The following is a 14,182-nucleotide window of genomic DNA, read 5'->3' as shown; positions in this document are numbered from 1 at the left end:
GAGAGAGAGAGGGAGAGAGAGAGAGAGAGAGAAAGAGAGGGAGATAAAGATAGAGATAAAGGCATAGAGAGAGAGAGAGAAAGAGAGAGAGAGAGAGAGAGAGAGAGAGAGAGAGAGAGAGGATTTGAGATATCAAAAGAGGTCAGACACAGCTATGACAAGAGACATTACGGCCAGATCAATAATATTGTGTGCGAGTGGTGTGTGGTGATGAGGAAAGATAGAGAGTGGAGATGGGCTGAAGAAAATTATGTGAAGACACTAAATTGCTAACACAAAACACAGACTGATGCAATTATAAAAGTATTGCAAATGTGTTATACTAACCTGCAAGAATGATTCCGATACCCTGACCGGCGTACTCGACAACCTCAGAGGCAAACAGCTGATCAAGTAGAGAGATGAGGACAACCAGGCAAATATGAATAAGACTCAGATTTAGACGTAGTAAAATATTATGACCCTTATAACAAAAGCGATCGTAATTTTTGAACTCAACCGTAACTGCCAAAAACAAAATCAGAAACTTATACTATTCTTCCGCTCCGGTCAGTTAACAACGACATGAGGTTATATTGACCTTTATATTATGATAGGTATAAGCAGCCAGTTGGAATAAAAAAAATTTCACCTCAAAAGCCTGTATCAAGAGTTCTAAACCGACAACACACGCGTCAAGGAAGGGGGGGGTGGAGATACTTTGAACAAGTCTTTGCTTTCCACAGTAACCTATTTACTACTCTATTAACTTTGGAAAAAAAAACTAACGTTAAACAACCACCCCAGTAACTCTACTCACTTCCTCAGTCCACTGAAGCAAAGGGTTAGCAGGAACGCTATTGTTGACGCCTTCTCTTGGGATGTCAGCAGCTCCCAGAAAGTTCACCACTCCAGGAATATTCTACAATGAAAAGACAGGGGTTGTCTGAAGTCAATTCCCGCCTATCCATTTGTGTGAAATTAATTCCGCCAATATAATAAGTATTCAGGAGGTTTTATCACCGGACGCAAAGTTATAGGACGATGTGAATACTTGTTTTTTTTAATACTGTTCCTGTTGTCTTTGTCGATATCGTTAATATTGATGTTTACAGATGATAAGGCCCACTAACCTCTTTTTTGTTTTTACAATGCTGCTGATCTTAGAGTAGCGGTAAATTTGAAATTCAAAAAGAAAAGACCATACGGGTGTGGCTGCCTGTTGTTAGCAAGTCAGTGATGTTATTGTTTTCTAATCTGAAACATATATAAGTACAGTATTATTTTTTTCATAGACGAGTATCCTGTGCTGTGATGGAATAACTCTGCATTTGAATGATAACTTTCAGTTATTGCAGACTCCCTCTTTAACACATACGATCGTCTGGTAACCGGCGTCTGTGGTGTAGCCATTAGACGCTTCGATGCCACAAGCAGGAAACCCGAGTTTTATTCCCAAGTTGGGAGATACTTCTATTAAGTATCTCGGTCTTTTCTCAGGTTACTTAATCCCTCTCAGCCCGAGATGGCCCTGGCAGGCAGGGTCGGAAGCCCGCCTCCTAAATGATCTAAATTATGTCGACGGGGGCATAAAACACCTCCATTAAAAAACAAACAAACACACACACACACACACACACACACACACACACACACACACACACACACACACACACACACTTCTACACTCCCAGATACACAAGTCTGACATTTATTTTGGTGTGTGTTGTCTTTCCAGTTCCTTTTCCCTTTTTTTTACTCTAACCATTGGGCCAACTACTTCATTCTAGAAACGATCGATTCAATTCAAGTAACACTAGGAAGAACATAACAAACTAACAAACTCCCTTAAAAAAACATCACGAAAACAAGCAAACCGAAAACGTTCTTTTTTTGCCAGATACACTCCCTGTAGCTGCAAGTAGAGCATAATAACATTTACAAATTTTCTCTACGGGAAAAGCTTTCTGCTAAAGAAAACAGAGCGACATGTGAAGCAGTATAATATGCAATCTCTCTTCCCGTAACGCTGTATAAAAACTAAAGAAAATAGCCTAGCGAGCTTTTATTTGTTTTTGTTTTTGTAAGCGTGTAACGTTCGTCCCGACAGAAATAGAACACTTCCTAAGGTTGCTTCGCTCTGATCGAGGGGTTTGAGGTCTCTCTTTTTCTAGGTTAGAATCTCGGTCAGCAGCAGGTGCAGCTAAAAGGAAGCAGGGCAAAAGATAGAACAGCTGCAAAGGAAAAAAAAATGTTGTCCATACGCATAATAATATGAGATATTGGCGTTGCCAAAGCAGCATCAGCAGGATAAATTCGGCTCTTGCTGAAAGGACGTAAACTTCCAATACCCGCGGCGGCCCGTAAGGGTCAATAGAGGGTCTTTCTCGAACATCTCTCATTTTCATTCCAAGATACGGCTTAAACATTTTGACACATGCGTCAGTGATCACTCTTCTGGCATAATAATATGAAAATTTTGGTATCCCAGTAAAGCTTGTTCATTTGTCTTGCTTTTTATGAAAAAATCCATCTTTCTGGAACAGAAGTCTATATATTTGCGAGTGAGAGGAGTCGCCTTGTGTCAGAGGTAAAATTAGTGAGAAAGTCGCTTCCATAGTTTGGGGGCTTAAAAAACTTGAGTGTCCTTGGAAACGGCAAATTTACATATTTTTGTGTGAATTTGATCAGCGTTTTCCCTGTCACCCCCCCAGAAATGTACTTTTTAATGCACATGAAAATCGCTCAGGCAAAGAGATTAAAATCGATAACATTTTTGTAACGGGGGAAAACATAATGTGGTTTTTTTTTTTTTATATAGATCTCGTTATTTTGACGAACTCCTCATTATGCCACCGCCATGCCACACATTATTCTAGTAAGTTGAGAATGTTCATAATAAAAGATTCGACTGTTAGATTCGATTCATATAGATTCAGGGCGTGTTAATTCGCCAAGAGAAAAAAGCAAGAGACAAAATATGTAAGAAAAATATGACGTTTACTATAAAAATATTTAGGAGAACAGGTGTATACAATTTTTATCAGAAAAAACAAAACAACCGCCGAACCCCTCTCCCCCCCCCCCCCTCATACACACAAAACCCAAACAAAAAAGCAACAACGAACAAATAAACAAACCGACAGACAAACAGACAAACAGACAGATAGACAGACAGACAGACAGACAGATAGATAGACAAAACCCAAAACCAAGGCAAAAAAAATATAGACAAATGAGAACATGAGGTCAGACAATTTTAAATCTGGAAAAAAGTACAAGACAAACTCAGGACTGAGCCGGTTTAGCAATGCCAGCTTTAGCTAGCTTTTGTTTACATTGTAGAAGATACTAGCAAGGCTTCCATACCAGAGCTGCTGAGGCGTCCACTTTGGCTATCTTGGCCGGTCCGACGTCCGAGATGACAAAAGCTGCGTGGAGCTCCTTCTGGTAGGTGGGAATGTCATTGATATACACAGCCTCGCCAGATGCCTGCATAGAGATCACGATCTTCTGATTACTTTCGTTCCCTTTTGACCAAAAGTGTTGGGTTGACTATGTGTTTATAAAGGCACAAGATATCTATTTTTTATACCGTTACAGCTCTTTTTCTCTTTCACTTTTGGATTAAGTATACTGTGTTTGTTTTTTTAAAAATCTGCATCTATGATTCGAAAACAGGAATTTACAGCCAATCACTGTCTCGAAATTATTCTCTCAAGTACCCAAATTCACAAATTCACCCCCCTCCCCCTTTCCTCACTCTCTTTTAGCTGATTGGAGATGTAAGCTATTTGACAGGTACCAGAACACTGGTTTCAACGAGGTCTGGTTGTGTTATAACATTATCTTATGGATGTGAATACGTTACTTACTTTTAGAAGATATGAACTGACATTGTTGTTTTAGATTGTGAGGCTGAACCACTAAACCAGAAACTTCACCTGTAACGGAGCCGTGACTTTCGGAGTAGGTTTCTTCAAGGGGAAGTCCTCAGGTTTCTCTTGGAATGTCTGCAGGCCAACCGATAGGGGTCTCTCCATGCTGTCTGCGCCACTCTGCAGCGAGAGCTTCGAAGGCTTGTAGATCTCCAGGAGTGCCTGTGAGGGGGCATGCGGGTTCATAACACGGTATTTTCCACTAGATTATGTCTGGTCGCTGCCCGATTACGTTTAACATTCATTTATTGGACTAAAAAAAGCTCACTCAGCCTTTAAAACGAAACGTTTGTTTATAATAGGGTTTTAAATTAGATATTATATTAGTAAATGTTCGTCTGTCAGTATCTGATGATAACTGGTGTATCTGCGGAGGGGAATATCTAAAAGAAAAGTGACAGATACTAGGATTACATTTATTTGAGGCTTCTGCTTTAGCCAGTGGGATCAATTAAGACTGGGAAGAGTTTGACAGACTTTTAGCATTTAAAAGCGTCATCTGTACACAGCTGTCGGGCTTCTCTCTTAGGTACAACGTTTTAACGAGCGGCCAAATAGTATAACAAAGAGTACAAGGGACATATGGTTTTAGTTACAATCTAAAAGCAAGACGATCTGCCTGTTTGGCTCGTTTTTTCTGTGAAATGCCAGTTTTACCATAGCAGTTGTACTCACGTATAAGTGACACATTTTTTAAAGACAGTGCAGTCGCCTGAAGGAACAGAGTTCATAATGATGCATAGTCCAAACGGTAGGCCTCCCTGTGATGTATACTGTTTTCCTCCCAAGGTCCTAATATGATAGCTAAAACTCTCTATCAAAAAAGTAAATTTAAAAAAGAGACAAACGCTCTTTTTGGTGATGAGCTCGCGTCTGGCTGTTTTGATAAGAGTTTTGCGATGCTCGCAACTGCATGAGGACATACGAGCGCGCGTAGTTAAAATATGAATAACATTATGTCATTGTAGCATTCCAACAAACCGAGGAAAGGATAAAACAAAACAAGCACGTGTTAAACTTGTACGGTTTTTAAATTTTTATTTTTTTTAAAATTCGGTAAGTGTTTTACGACGCTCGCAACTACATATGGTCATATGAGCGCGCGAGACACTTTAAACATTTTCAGTTGGTAGGAAATTTTGAATTTTGCCCGGGTGGCGGCCGAAACCTACTCTAATCGGTTTTGAACCGCCAAGGGATCTTTAATGTGCGCAACTTGCACCCGGGACCTCCGAGATTTTTCGCCCTTGTCCGAGAAAGCTAGGTGTTGATCTTACCTACCATAAAATCAGGGTAATGGCTGAAAGACATTAGTAAGAAGGAGCCAAGGAGTAGCAGTAGGAGGGCTGCAGAAAGAGTTGGGAGCACACAGGAGGGGGCAAAGAGGTGAGAGGGTGTGGGGGGGGGGGGGGAGAAAGTGGAGACGAAAGCAGAGGACAGAACATTGTTAAGAGCAGGCAATGATGTGAAATGAGAAAATTTTAGCAAAGAAAATGTTTTCATTGCTGTCCGGATTCGAACCCGGGACCTATTGAAAGAGAGGGGAACACCTTTACCTCTAGGTCAAGAGAGACCCCCCCCCCCCGCCTCGTATGGTTTAGAAGATCGAGTTATGCCGGGAAGTTGGGCTCGCAATTGCACTCTGGTCAAAGTCAAACAATAATATCTATCCCTTTAGAAAAGGGATTAAAATGACCAATTACCTTCGCGCCTGATATGTCATTGTACTTTGAGCTCAAGATCTCCAATTGTTGCTACAAGTTTAATGAGATTTCGAAATGTAAAGACAGTGACCTATTTTGATTTTGGATAATCGGATCGAGCAAATGCCAAATTAGCAACACTTTCGCAATAGTCTCATGCAAAATTGGATAGACATCACGCAAGTGAACACTGACAATTACCTTGTATAATAGGTTGACTGCAAGATTTTTTCTGTAGTTGGGAGACGAAAGGATGGGATCACAGCTTGGATCAATTTCACTATACAGAATCTTCAGAGTCTCTGAAAAGTAACGTAGGTGAAGAAATCATCCAACAATCAGTATAAATGCATATCATTTATTTTCTTTCTCTCCCACCATCTCTCTGTCTCTGTCTCTCTGTCTGGCTGTCTGTCTGTCTGTCTGTCTGTCTGTCTGTCTGTCTGTCTGTCAGTCTGTCTGTCTGTCTGTCTCCCTCTATCTCTCCCTCTTTCTCTCCCTCTTTCTCTCCCCCTCTCTCTCTCTCTCTCTCTCTCTCTCTATCTCTCTATCTCTCTCTCTCTCTCCCTCTCTTTCTCTCTCTCTCTCTCTCTCTCTCTCTCTCTCTCTCTCTCTCTCTCTCTCTCCTCTCTTTCTTTCTCTTTCCATTTTTTCCGTCTTGGTTTTTCTTTCCCAATCTATATATTATTTGTCTGTATACCTGTCGGCCTGTCTTATTTTTACCGTGTTTTTGTGGGCGCTACTAAAAAACTGTGCTTTGATATTGCATTGGAACTGAACTCTCTATTTCCCAATGTTATTTGAGTATTCAAGTATTTTTCGTGCCCGTGCCTGGGTGCGTGAGTGAGTGCGTGCTATTGTGTCTGTGTCTGTCTGTGTGTGTATGAGTGTTCGAATCTTTCTCTTTCTCTCTCTCTCTCTCTCTCTCTCTCTCTCACTCTCTCTCTCTGTGAGTGTGTGTGTGTGTGTGTGTGTGTGTGTGTGAGAGAGAGAGAGAGAGAGAGAGAGAGAGAGAGAGTCTGTGTTTATTCATTTTTTTAATCAAGCAGAGGGAAATCATTGCAGGGAACATAGCAACAGTCTCCCATTACCCCAAACCTTTTTTATTCCTGAGTTGTTTTTTCCTTTCTTTCTATTTAATATAAATCTCAAACATCTGAATTGTGATGATGTTTATGTAGAACTGAGCCTCATACGTGTACTATCGTGAGTTCAGTATCCCATATTGTACTCTAAGCTATGTTCATGTGGTTCCCTCACGGGTGTCATGTTTTTGCTTTTCACAGACAATGTTTTCTCTTTACCAACATTTCTGTGCTAATTGTATATACACGACCGTCCTCACGTGTAATAACAGCATTGTTGAGTTCCTTGTCCTTGAGAAAGTCTTCAGCTGCGGTGACGTTGACCTGAAAATAAGACAGAGATTTTATTATTTATGTATAATAAAATAATATATAAATTATACTTATACATTTATATGAAAAGATATTTTCTCAAAGGGTTGTCATTATGCGTTGAACCTACTAAGTTTTCAGCGATCAAATGGTATAATGATATTATACTCTATTGCCTTAGCACTGTGGGTTAAAAAAATATTACTATTGTGATCATTTTTAAGTTGAAAAGGTGATCAGCCAACAAGAGTCACAAACAGAAAGTATCAAGCCAAGAAAGAATTCGTAAAACTTACTCATTCAAAGATTGATTCTCAAAGTAGGTTTTAAAAAAATTTAATCGATTTTTATAAAAAAAAGATTAAAAGAAACCAAAATCCGTATGGTGTTGGGGGTGCATAGATAGAAGACTATTTCCTGAAAGTTGAATTTTTGGTGTAAAAGTAGTATAAGTGAATGTTGTTTAAAAATATTTTCTTCCTTTTTATGAGATACTAAAGAACTGTAAACGACAGCGTTTATAGTGTTAAATGCAAAAGACAAATAAAATACTCCTTTTTAGGAAGGTACGAGTATGACAATTATATCATTCACCGTCTTGGGTGTGCTTTTATCGCTTTTGCGTAAAATTCTGCTGTACAGTTCCGCATTTTCCTGTAAATTTTTTTGACCATGTGTCACCTGTCTATGATCCAGAATGGTTCAAGAATAAGATGGGTGCCTCCAACTATCAACGCAAGCTGGTAAACGAAAGATGTAAATAAGACTAATACGCAATGAAACCCTTTCTATTAAATGTGTCTCAAAGAAAAAAAGCTGAAACAGACTTAAAAGTCATCTTTTATGTTAATTCAGCAATCATGACTTGTTATTTCGTAGTTCTCTATTCGATCGTACCACAACAGTGAGTTGTTGGAAAGCACAACGGTAGGCCAGTTGCTATTGTTTCGGTCAGGTGTTTTCTGTGCGTCTCCCCGCCCTTCCCTATACCCTTATTTTTATATCATGTTTTTTTTTCTCCTTAAACAAAGTAAAGGATACACAAACGTGAACAGATACACTGCATCACCGTCTCTGAATTCAGGCCACCAAACACACAGTTTGGCTTCCCGACTACTCTTCTCCCGTCCACCGTTATTTTGAAGGCAGCATTGACGTAAGCATGCGCGTTCTGGAAAAAGAGAACAACACAATTATTGTCAACAAAAAAACAACAACACACACACACACACACACACACACACACACACACACACACATAATATATATATATATATATATATATATATATATATATATATATATATATATATTCATACAAACAAGCAAAGACACCGACAAGGGGGGATTTCTTTCGTCACATTTTCCACGGTCTTGACCGTTAGGCTACAGTTCGTTACAGATAATTGTCCAAAACTATACGGTTTTAAAAATTTTGCGAATTTCCACTTCAATTCGAATTGACAGGAGTTTAAAGCTGAAAGTGTACTCCGTTTCCAATTATATTTCAAACCAACCTTTTAATTTCTACATTTTAAATTGATCTGCAATGCTACTTATTCAGTTGTGTCGTTACTGTACAATCTGCTGCTGCGTTTTATTAACTTCTTTTTGTCCCTTTCCTAATGTTTTCTTTTTTGTTCTAAGTAGTAAAGATAACGACCCACCGCATGTCTTCTAATCTATACAGAGTAAGATTATTTACCAGAGTTACACCTTGCCAGTTTTTGGGTGTGCTGGATTGTTACTAAGCTCTCGCATGCAGAAGACTTGAGTTCGATTCCAGACCCGAGATAATTTTTATCGAGTGTCCTCGTTTGTCTGCTCGGACGTTTGTATATCTTTATGCTCGGATTGACCTCGACAGGCATATTAATAGACAAAGAAACAGACAGGCAAACAGAAAAACAGACAGACAGATAGACAAATAGTTGTGAGTGGTTGAAATGAAGGTGGGAAAAGGAAAATACAAATTTAAAAAGGGGTGGGGGAGGGAATGAGAACAGGCTGTAAGCGAAGGAGCAGTGGCCTATACTAAGGGTGATAATTCAACAGATGTTGTACATAAATAGTTACATGATTCACCTCCCTTACTACAGGGTTTTTCACAAGGAGCTTAGAACTTTTAATCTCCTTGGTTTTTCTGTAAAACAACGATGCAATCTTTTTCGTTCGGTAAACAATCCATAATAGCGTTCTCATGGTGGCGATTAAAGATATATTATTTACGATTGTCGTTTAGAATATGGAATAATCAGAATAAAATCAAATTTTCAATCTGCGGGCCGATTTCGGAACATTAACTTGCCACCTAGAAAAAAAATAGAAGGCAAAAGAGACAGGGGAAGACCAACGACGAACTCACTTACTTACGTTGATGATTTGAACAAATTAGGTCAAATGGAAAGAGTAAAATAAAAACATGTACAGTGGGTGATGGACATGTTCACAATAATACTGTTTTGTTGTTTGTTGTCCGGGTGTTTATTAAAATGCACCCGAGCACAACCATTATTATAAGCCAACGTCTGTTCCAGATCTGACATTTGATGAACAACTCACCTGCCACCGGGGTGTGATCTTGAACGACCTGTAATGATCTTTCTCTCCCAAAGCAGGGATCTCCACCGCCACCAACACCTTCCCATCCATGTTGATCTCCTTCAAGAACTCCATCATAGAATGCCGAGTTGTCTGGGATGACTGGGAGTCTGAGTGTGAGGATTTGATAAATATTTCAATGTTTAAGTCTTTATTTTGGTTATAGTCGGAAGGGGGACGGTAGGGATGGGTGTAGTTGTTTATTTTATCCCCGTTTCGTCCCCTTTTTTGGGTGGGGTGAGCTGGAAAGAGATTTAGCGTTAACATTGACTGGCGTATTGTGTGCTTGCATATGATATCCAAATGAACTTGGCGCTATTCTATATTATATCAACTTTGGCTTCTCTCCATTCTGGCTCATGACAGTTTGGACTAAAAGATCAAATTTGAACATGAAGAAAAACTCGCTCAAGGTGAGCATAGCTTTAGTCTCAATTGCTACAGGAATAACCCGGACCCTCCCCAAGCCCTTAAAAACATGATAAAGCAAAACAAAACCAAAAAAGTAATTTAAAAAAGCATAAAGGGTATAGGCGCCTAACATCACTGATATCCAGTATCCGTATCACCTGAACACAGAAAAAAGACCATAAGAAAAACCATGGCCTATCATAAACTAATGCGTGAGATGAGGCTGTGTTTTTTTGCATTGTGTTTGGTCTTGTTTGGTCTAATCATTTGCCTCTTATACAAACTAAAGAGACGTTAAACACAAACAATAACAAACCCTACTGTACTGAACATCCTGGAAATCATTCCAGCATGGATATTGATATCTATAAAATCCAAAAGGGGAGGAGAGGGGATGTTTGCACTGAATAGTATCCTGGTATACCCTCACACACCCCTTTTTAGGTACAGTATTTAAATTCACCTGGCATTGAACCAAAACAATAACAAGTGTGCTGTGTTTTATTGTAACGATACATGCATTTCAACATTTAAATCTTGCTACAAAAGAAACTACATTTATTGGCAGCATAAACATACATAAATAATGCACCAGAATTGATAGCAACAGAAAGAAAACATTCCTTTCGTCTCACCAAAGATGTCAACTTGCGCATCAATAGCTGTGAGTATAGTAAACAGGTCTGATGGGAAGTCCGGGTGCTTGTGTTTGATCATGAGGTTCCCCGCCATAGATCCCGCCTGTAAAGTTGGCAAAGGGACGAAGAGAAAGAGCGGTCAGAGAGGAAAGGTGAAGAGGAGTATGTAATATATTTAAAAAAATTATGAAACATAAACAATTTATAATTCCTATTCATTTGTGAGTAAAATGAGCAATTTCACAGCCCTGTTACCTTATGTTCATAAGCATCAGAAGGGACCAGAGATGATAATTGACATTTCTCATCCAGTTCTTATCGTAAGTTCAAGTAAGTTTAATCTTTGCATATTAAGGGATTTGAGTTTTCAATAGAGTATTCGAAAATCAGATTCCTATATTTCCCAGCTTTGTTCAACACAAATTTATTTATGTCTGTTCAGTTGCAGGGAAGAAAATAGAGTCCTTATGCTCATGATGCTACGGTACCATTGTAGCCACATCCAATATGGACCACACCGCGAATGAAAAAGCCCACTAAAACACGAGTCAGGATAATCTTGCAGAGAAAAGAGACAAGGAAACGATGGACAGACCAAGTCACGAGTTGTCAGGGAAGCATGCTTTGCAGAGACCCAAGCCCTCCCTCACCTAGGGTGAAAAACTGTAGCCTAAGCATAATTACTGTTTAATACAGAGGTCTTCATGTTCGAGTCCCGAAGACCCTGTAAAGAGTTAAGGCCTCAAGAAGAAAGAAACAGAAAAATCTATTTTAGAAAATGACACCAGCATTAACTGCGTTATTGAATCTTAGACTCAAGTTAAAAACATGCCCCCGCCCACAGAAAACATAACAAGAAGCCACAATAACAACAAAAACACAAACAGACACCAACAAAAAACAACGTCTATAACAACAAAAAACAACAACAAAAAACAACATCAGGAACACCGTCAGACACCAACAACAAATTCAGTATTTTATTGTGAGAGGCATTCCAAACATTTCTTGACAGTAGTGCTTGTTTTTTACTTCTCACAATAACAACATCACTTCCAACAACAACCACATCAACAACCATTACTACAACTACAACAACGACACCTTATGCTAAACCGACAGGTGACAGGCACTCACATTCCGCACTAGTACATTAGCCACCACTTTTAGATGTCGGACCACCCTGGAGCTGTAGTGGAACCCAGGTTTCTGCTGCACTGTCTGTAGGTAGTCCTTGAACTTAGTGATTGTAGTGCCCGCTCCAAACAGAATGGACGTATCGCTTTCCTGAAGGAGGTAGATAGTTGAAAGGACAGTCCTTGGTGCAGACATTAAATAATAGTGGTAGAGGTCATAGAGCATGATGTAAAACATGGGTAATTGCACCAAAAAACATGTACTATTTTTTATTCATATTGCATTATTATATTATTATTATTATTATTATTATTATTATTATTATTATTATTATTATTATTATTATTATTATTATTATTATTATTATCATCATATAGCCAAATCCGTTTTGTCATTAGAGGCATCAGTACGCACTCATGTCTGCATTGCTTGTCTACTGCTTCCTACTTCGTGTTTTTTAAAAATATAGTAGAGGGCTTTACGGCGCTCGCAACTGCATAATAAGGTCATATGAGCACCAATCTACTTCGTGTTTATCGTTTTCATATTACACTTGCTCTGTTTATAAACTATCTTTCATAAGAAACCTAGGGATGGATTTCTTTGTTTCTTTAGTTTTTATTCGTCTTTTAAATTTATTTCTGCTTTGCTATCTTCACAAAAAACACACGCACAAAAACGCTTTGCATTAGCTTTCTACACGTACACAGTGGTGTGCACACAAAATATAGCATACAGGAAAACTTTCTTAATGAGTTTAAAATTACTTGGCATATTAATTTTGTCTTTTACTACCCATGTCAAGATGCTTGGGGTAGTTCTCTGGGTTTTTTTTTATTGGCCTTTTATTAAACATGTGTATTTAATCGATTCTACTGTGCTTATTTAACGTGAATCTACAATTATAAAGTTGAACTATTGACACATGTACTAAGTATGCTACTGTGGAAATGGTAAAGTATGTGAACTCACCTCAACTTTGTGCAACTCTTTCACCGCTCGCAAGTCAATGTAGATTTCAAATGGACCTTCATGCTTGTAAATCCCTAACAGAAAAAAAGGAAAGTAAAAACACAAACATAAGTGATGGATAAAAATAGCGGTATTTCTACTGAGTTTTAATACTGTGGGATTGCTACTTTTTTATTGAAAAGAGACAGTTGTCGCTGCAACTAATTAAAAAGATTACTTTTCTCGATTTCAGGGTTTCTTTTCAAGGGGACACTATTAAGTGAATCCTAAAATATATTTATTATTATGATTGTTATACCCCTTCATCTGCATCTTGTGTAAATGTAAATGCTCATGAGGATCGACAACTTGCAATATGTAATATAATTCATGTATTTAAAACTCAAGAACTACTGTACCGAGTAAATAATATCGAGTTTTTATGAGAGGCTTGGCTAGGGATATCGTACAATTATGCTTTTTGCCTTACTGTTACAGACTTCTCTTCAGTGGTGTACTTTGGATCAAGCAGGCGTTGTTAAGTCTAAAAGTAGCAAAACTCGAGATTTGATCTTCTGAACATTCACGCAAACTCACGTTAATAAATCAGTTCAAGCCAATTCTTTCAACTACATGATGTTAGGTCGATATTGTTCAATATTTTTATGTGTTAATTAACATTTATATGTATACTATGTCGTAAATTCATTGATTAGTTGATTAGTCACTCCTGACTTTGTCTACCTGCCCCAGTGTTGCCAAACACCATCCGTGTTGACTGTGCTTCGTGTTGCCGCAGAATCCAACCCAGATCTGCTAGACAAAGTGGCCTGTACCATTTACTTCCCCTTAGGTCAATGGTCAGCGGGGTGGGTGCGTGTCCTTTCAGATGGGTGTCGGCCTTGCTAGAGCTAGCGCAACCTGTCCCTCCTTCCCTTTTACACACGTCTCCAGTTTTCGGGCATAGTTTCATATTCAGGTCCTGTAAACATTATTAACAGTTGGGTCATTTATACCGAAATAGCGTAAAAGGGGGAAATGTGTAGTACTGGTAGTGCACAAGTTAGAGATCTGTTGAAGAAAGCTTCATTTTAGATAAACACTAAAAGCGCATAAATACAATAATATTATATTGAAACGAGAAAGGTAAGCCAACAGAGACAGTAAAGGAATTGTGACAAAGAGCCCATACTACTCATTGGACAAGCCCTCATTGAGCGCTTTGTAAAGAATTTCATCTCACTACGTATACAAAGGTACCTTGGTGAAAATGTTCTTGTTTCTTTGTTTGTTCGTTTGTTTGAGTAGACAGAAGCACATCGACACGATATTTAAAAATTTGGTAACGGAGTTAAAGCAAGGCAGAAAGAGAGAGAGAGGGGGGAGAAGAGAGAGAGAGAGAGAGAGAGAGAGAGAGAGAGAGAGAG

General features: G+C 38.7%; 1 protein-coding gene across 1 annotated transcript in view; it reads right to left on the bottom strand.

Moving 5' to 3' along the window:
* Positions 1-327: 327 nt before the first annotated feature.
* Positions 328-14,182, bottom strand: part of LOC101846635 (indole-3-acetaldehyde oxidase) — a gene marked incomplete at its 3' end in the record, with an annotated part of 23,942 nt that continues 10,087 nt past the window's right edge. Inside the window, 12 exon segments of the mRNA XM_005094179.3 lie at positions 328-385; positions 800-901; positions 3,349-3,471; positions 3,924-4,079; positions 5,822-5,922; positions 6,966-7,029; positions 8,087-8,188; positions 9,580-9,728; positions 10,665-10,770; positions 11,805-11,954; positions 12,777-12,850; positions 13,500-13,737. Of these exon segments, the coding sequence (XP_005094236.3) occupies positions 328-385; positions 800-901; positions 3,349-3,471; positions 3,924-4,079; positions 5,822-5,922; positions 6,966-7,029; positions 8,087-8,188; positions 9,580-9,728; positions 10,665-10,770; positions 11,805-11,954; positions 12,777-12,850; positions 13,500-13,737 (1,423 nt within the window).

This window comes from Aplysia californica, unplaced genomic scaffold (genome assembly GCF_000002075.1).
Source record: "Aplysia californica isolate F4 #8 unplaced genomic scaffold, AplCal3.0 scaffold00076, whole genome shotgun sequence".
NCBI lineage: Eukaryota > Metazoa > Mollusca > Gastropoda > Aplysiida > Aplysiidae > Aplysia > Aplysia californica.
The sequence above is the reverse complement of the archived record's forward strand: the minus strand, read 5'-3'. Positions and strand labels throughout refer to the sequence as shown.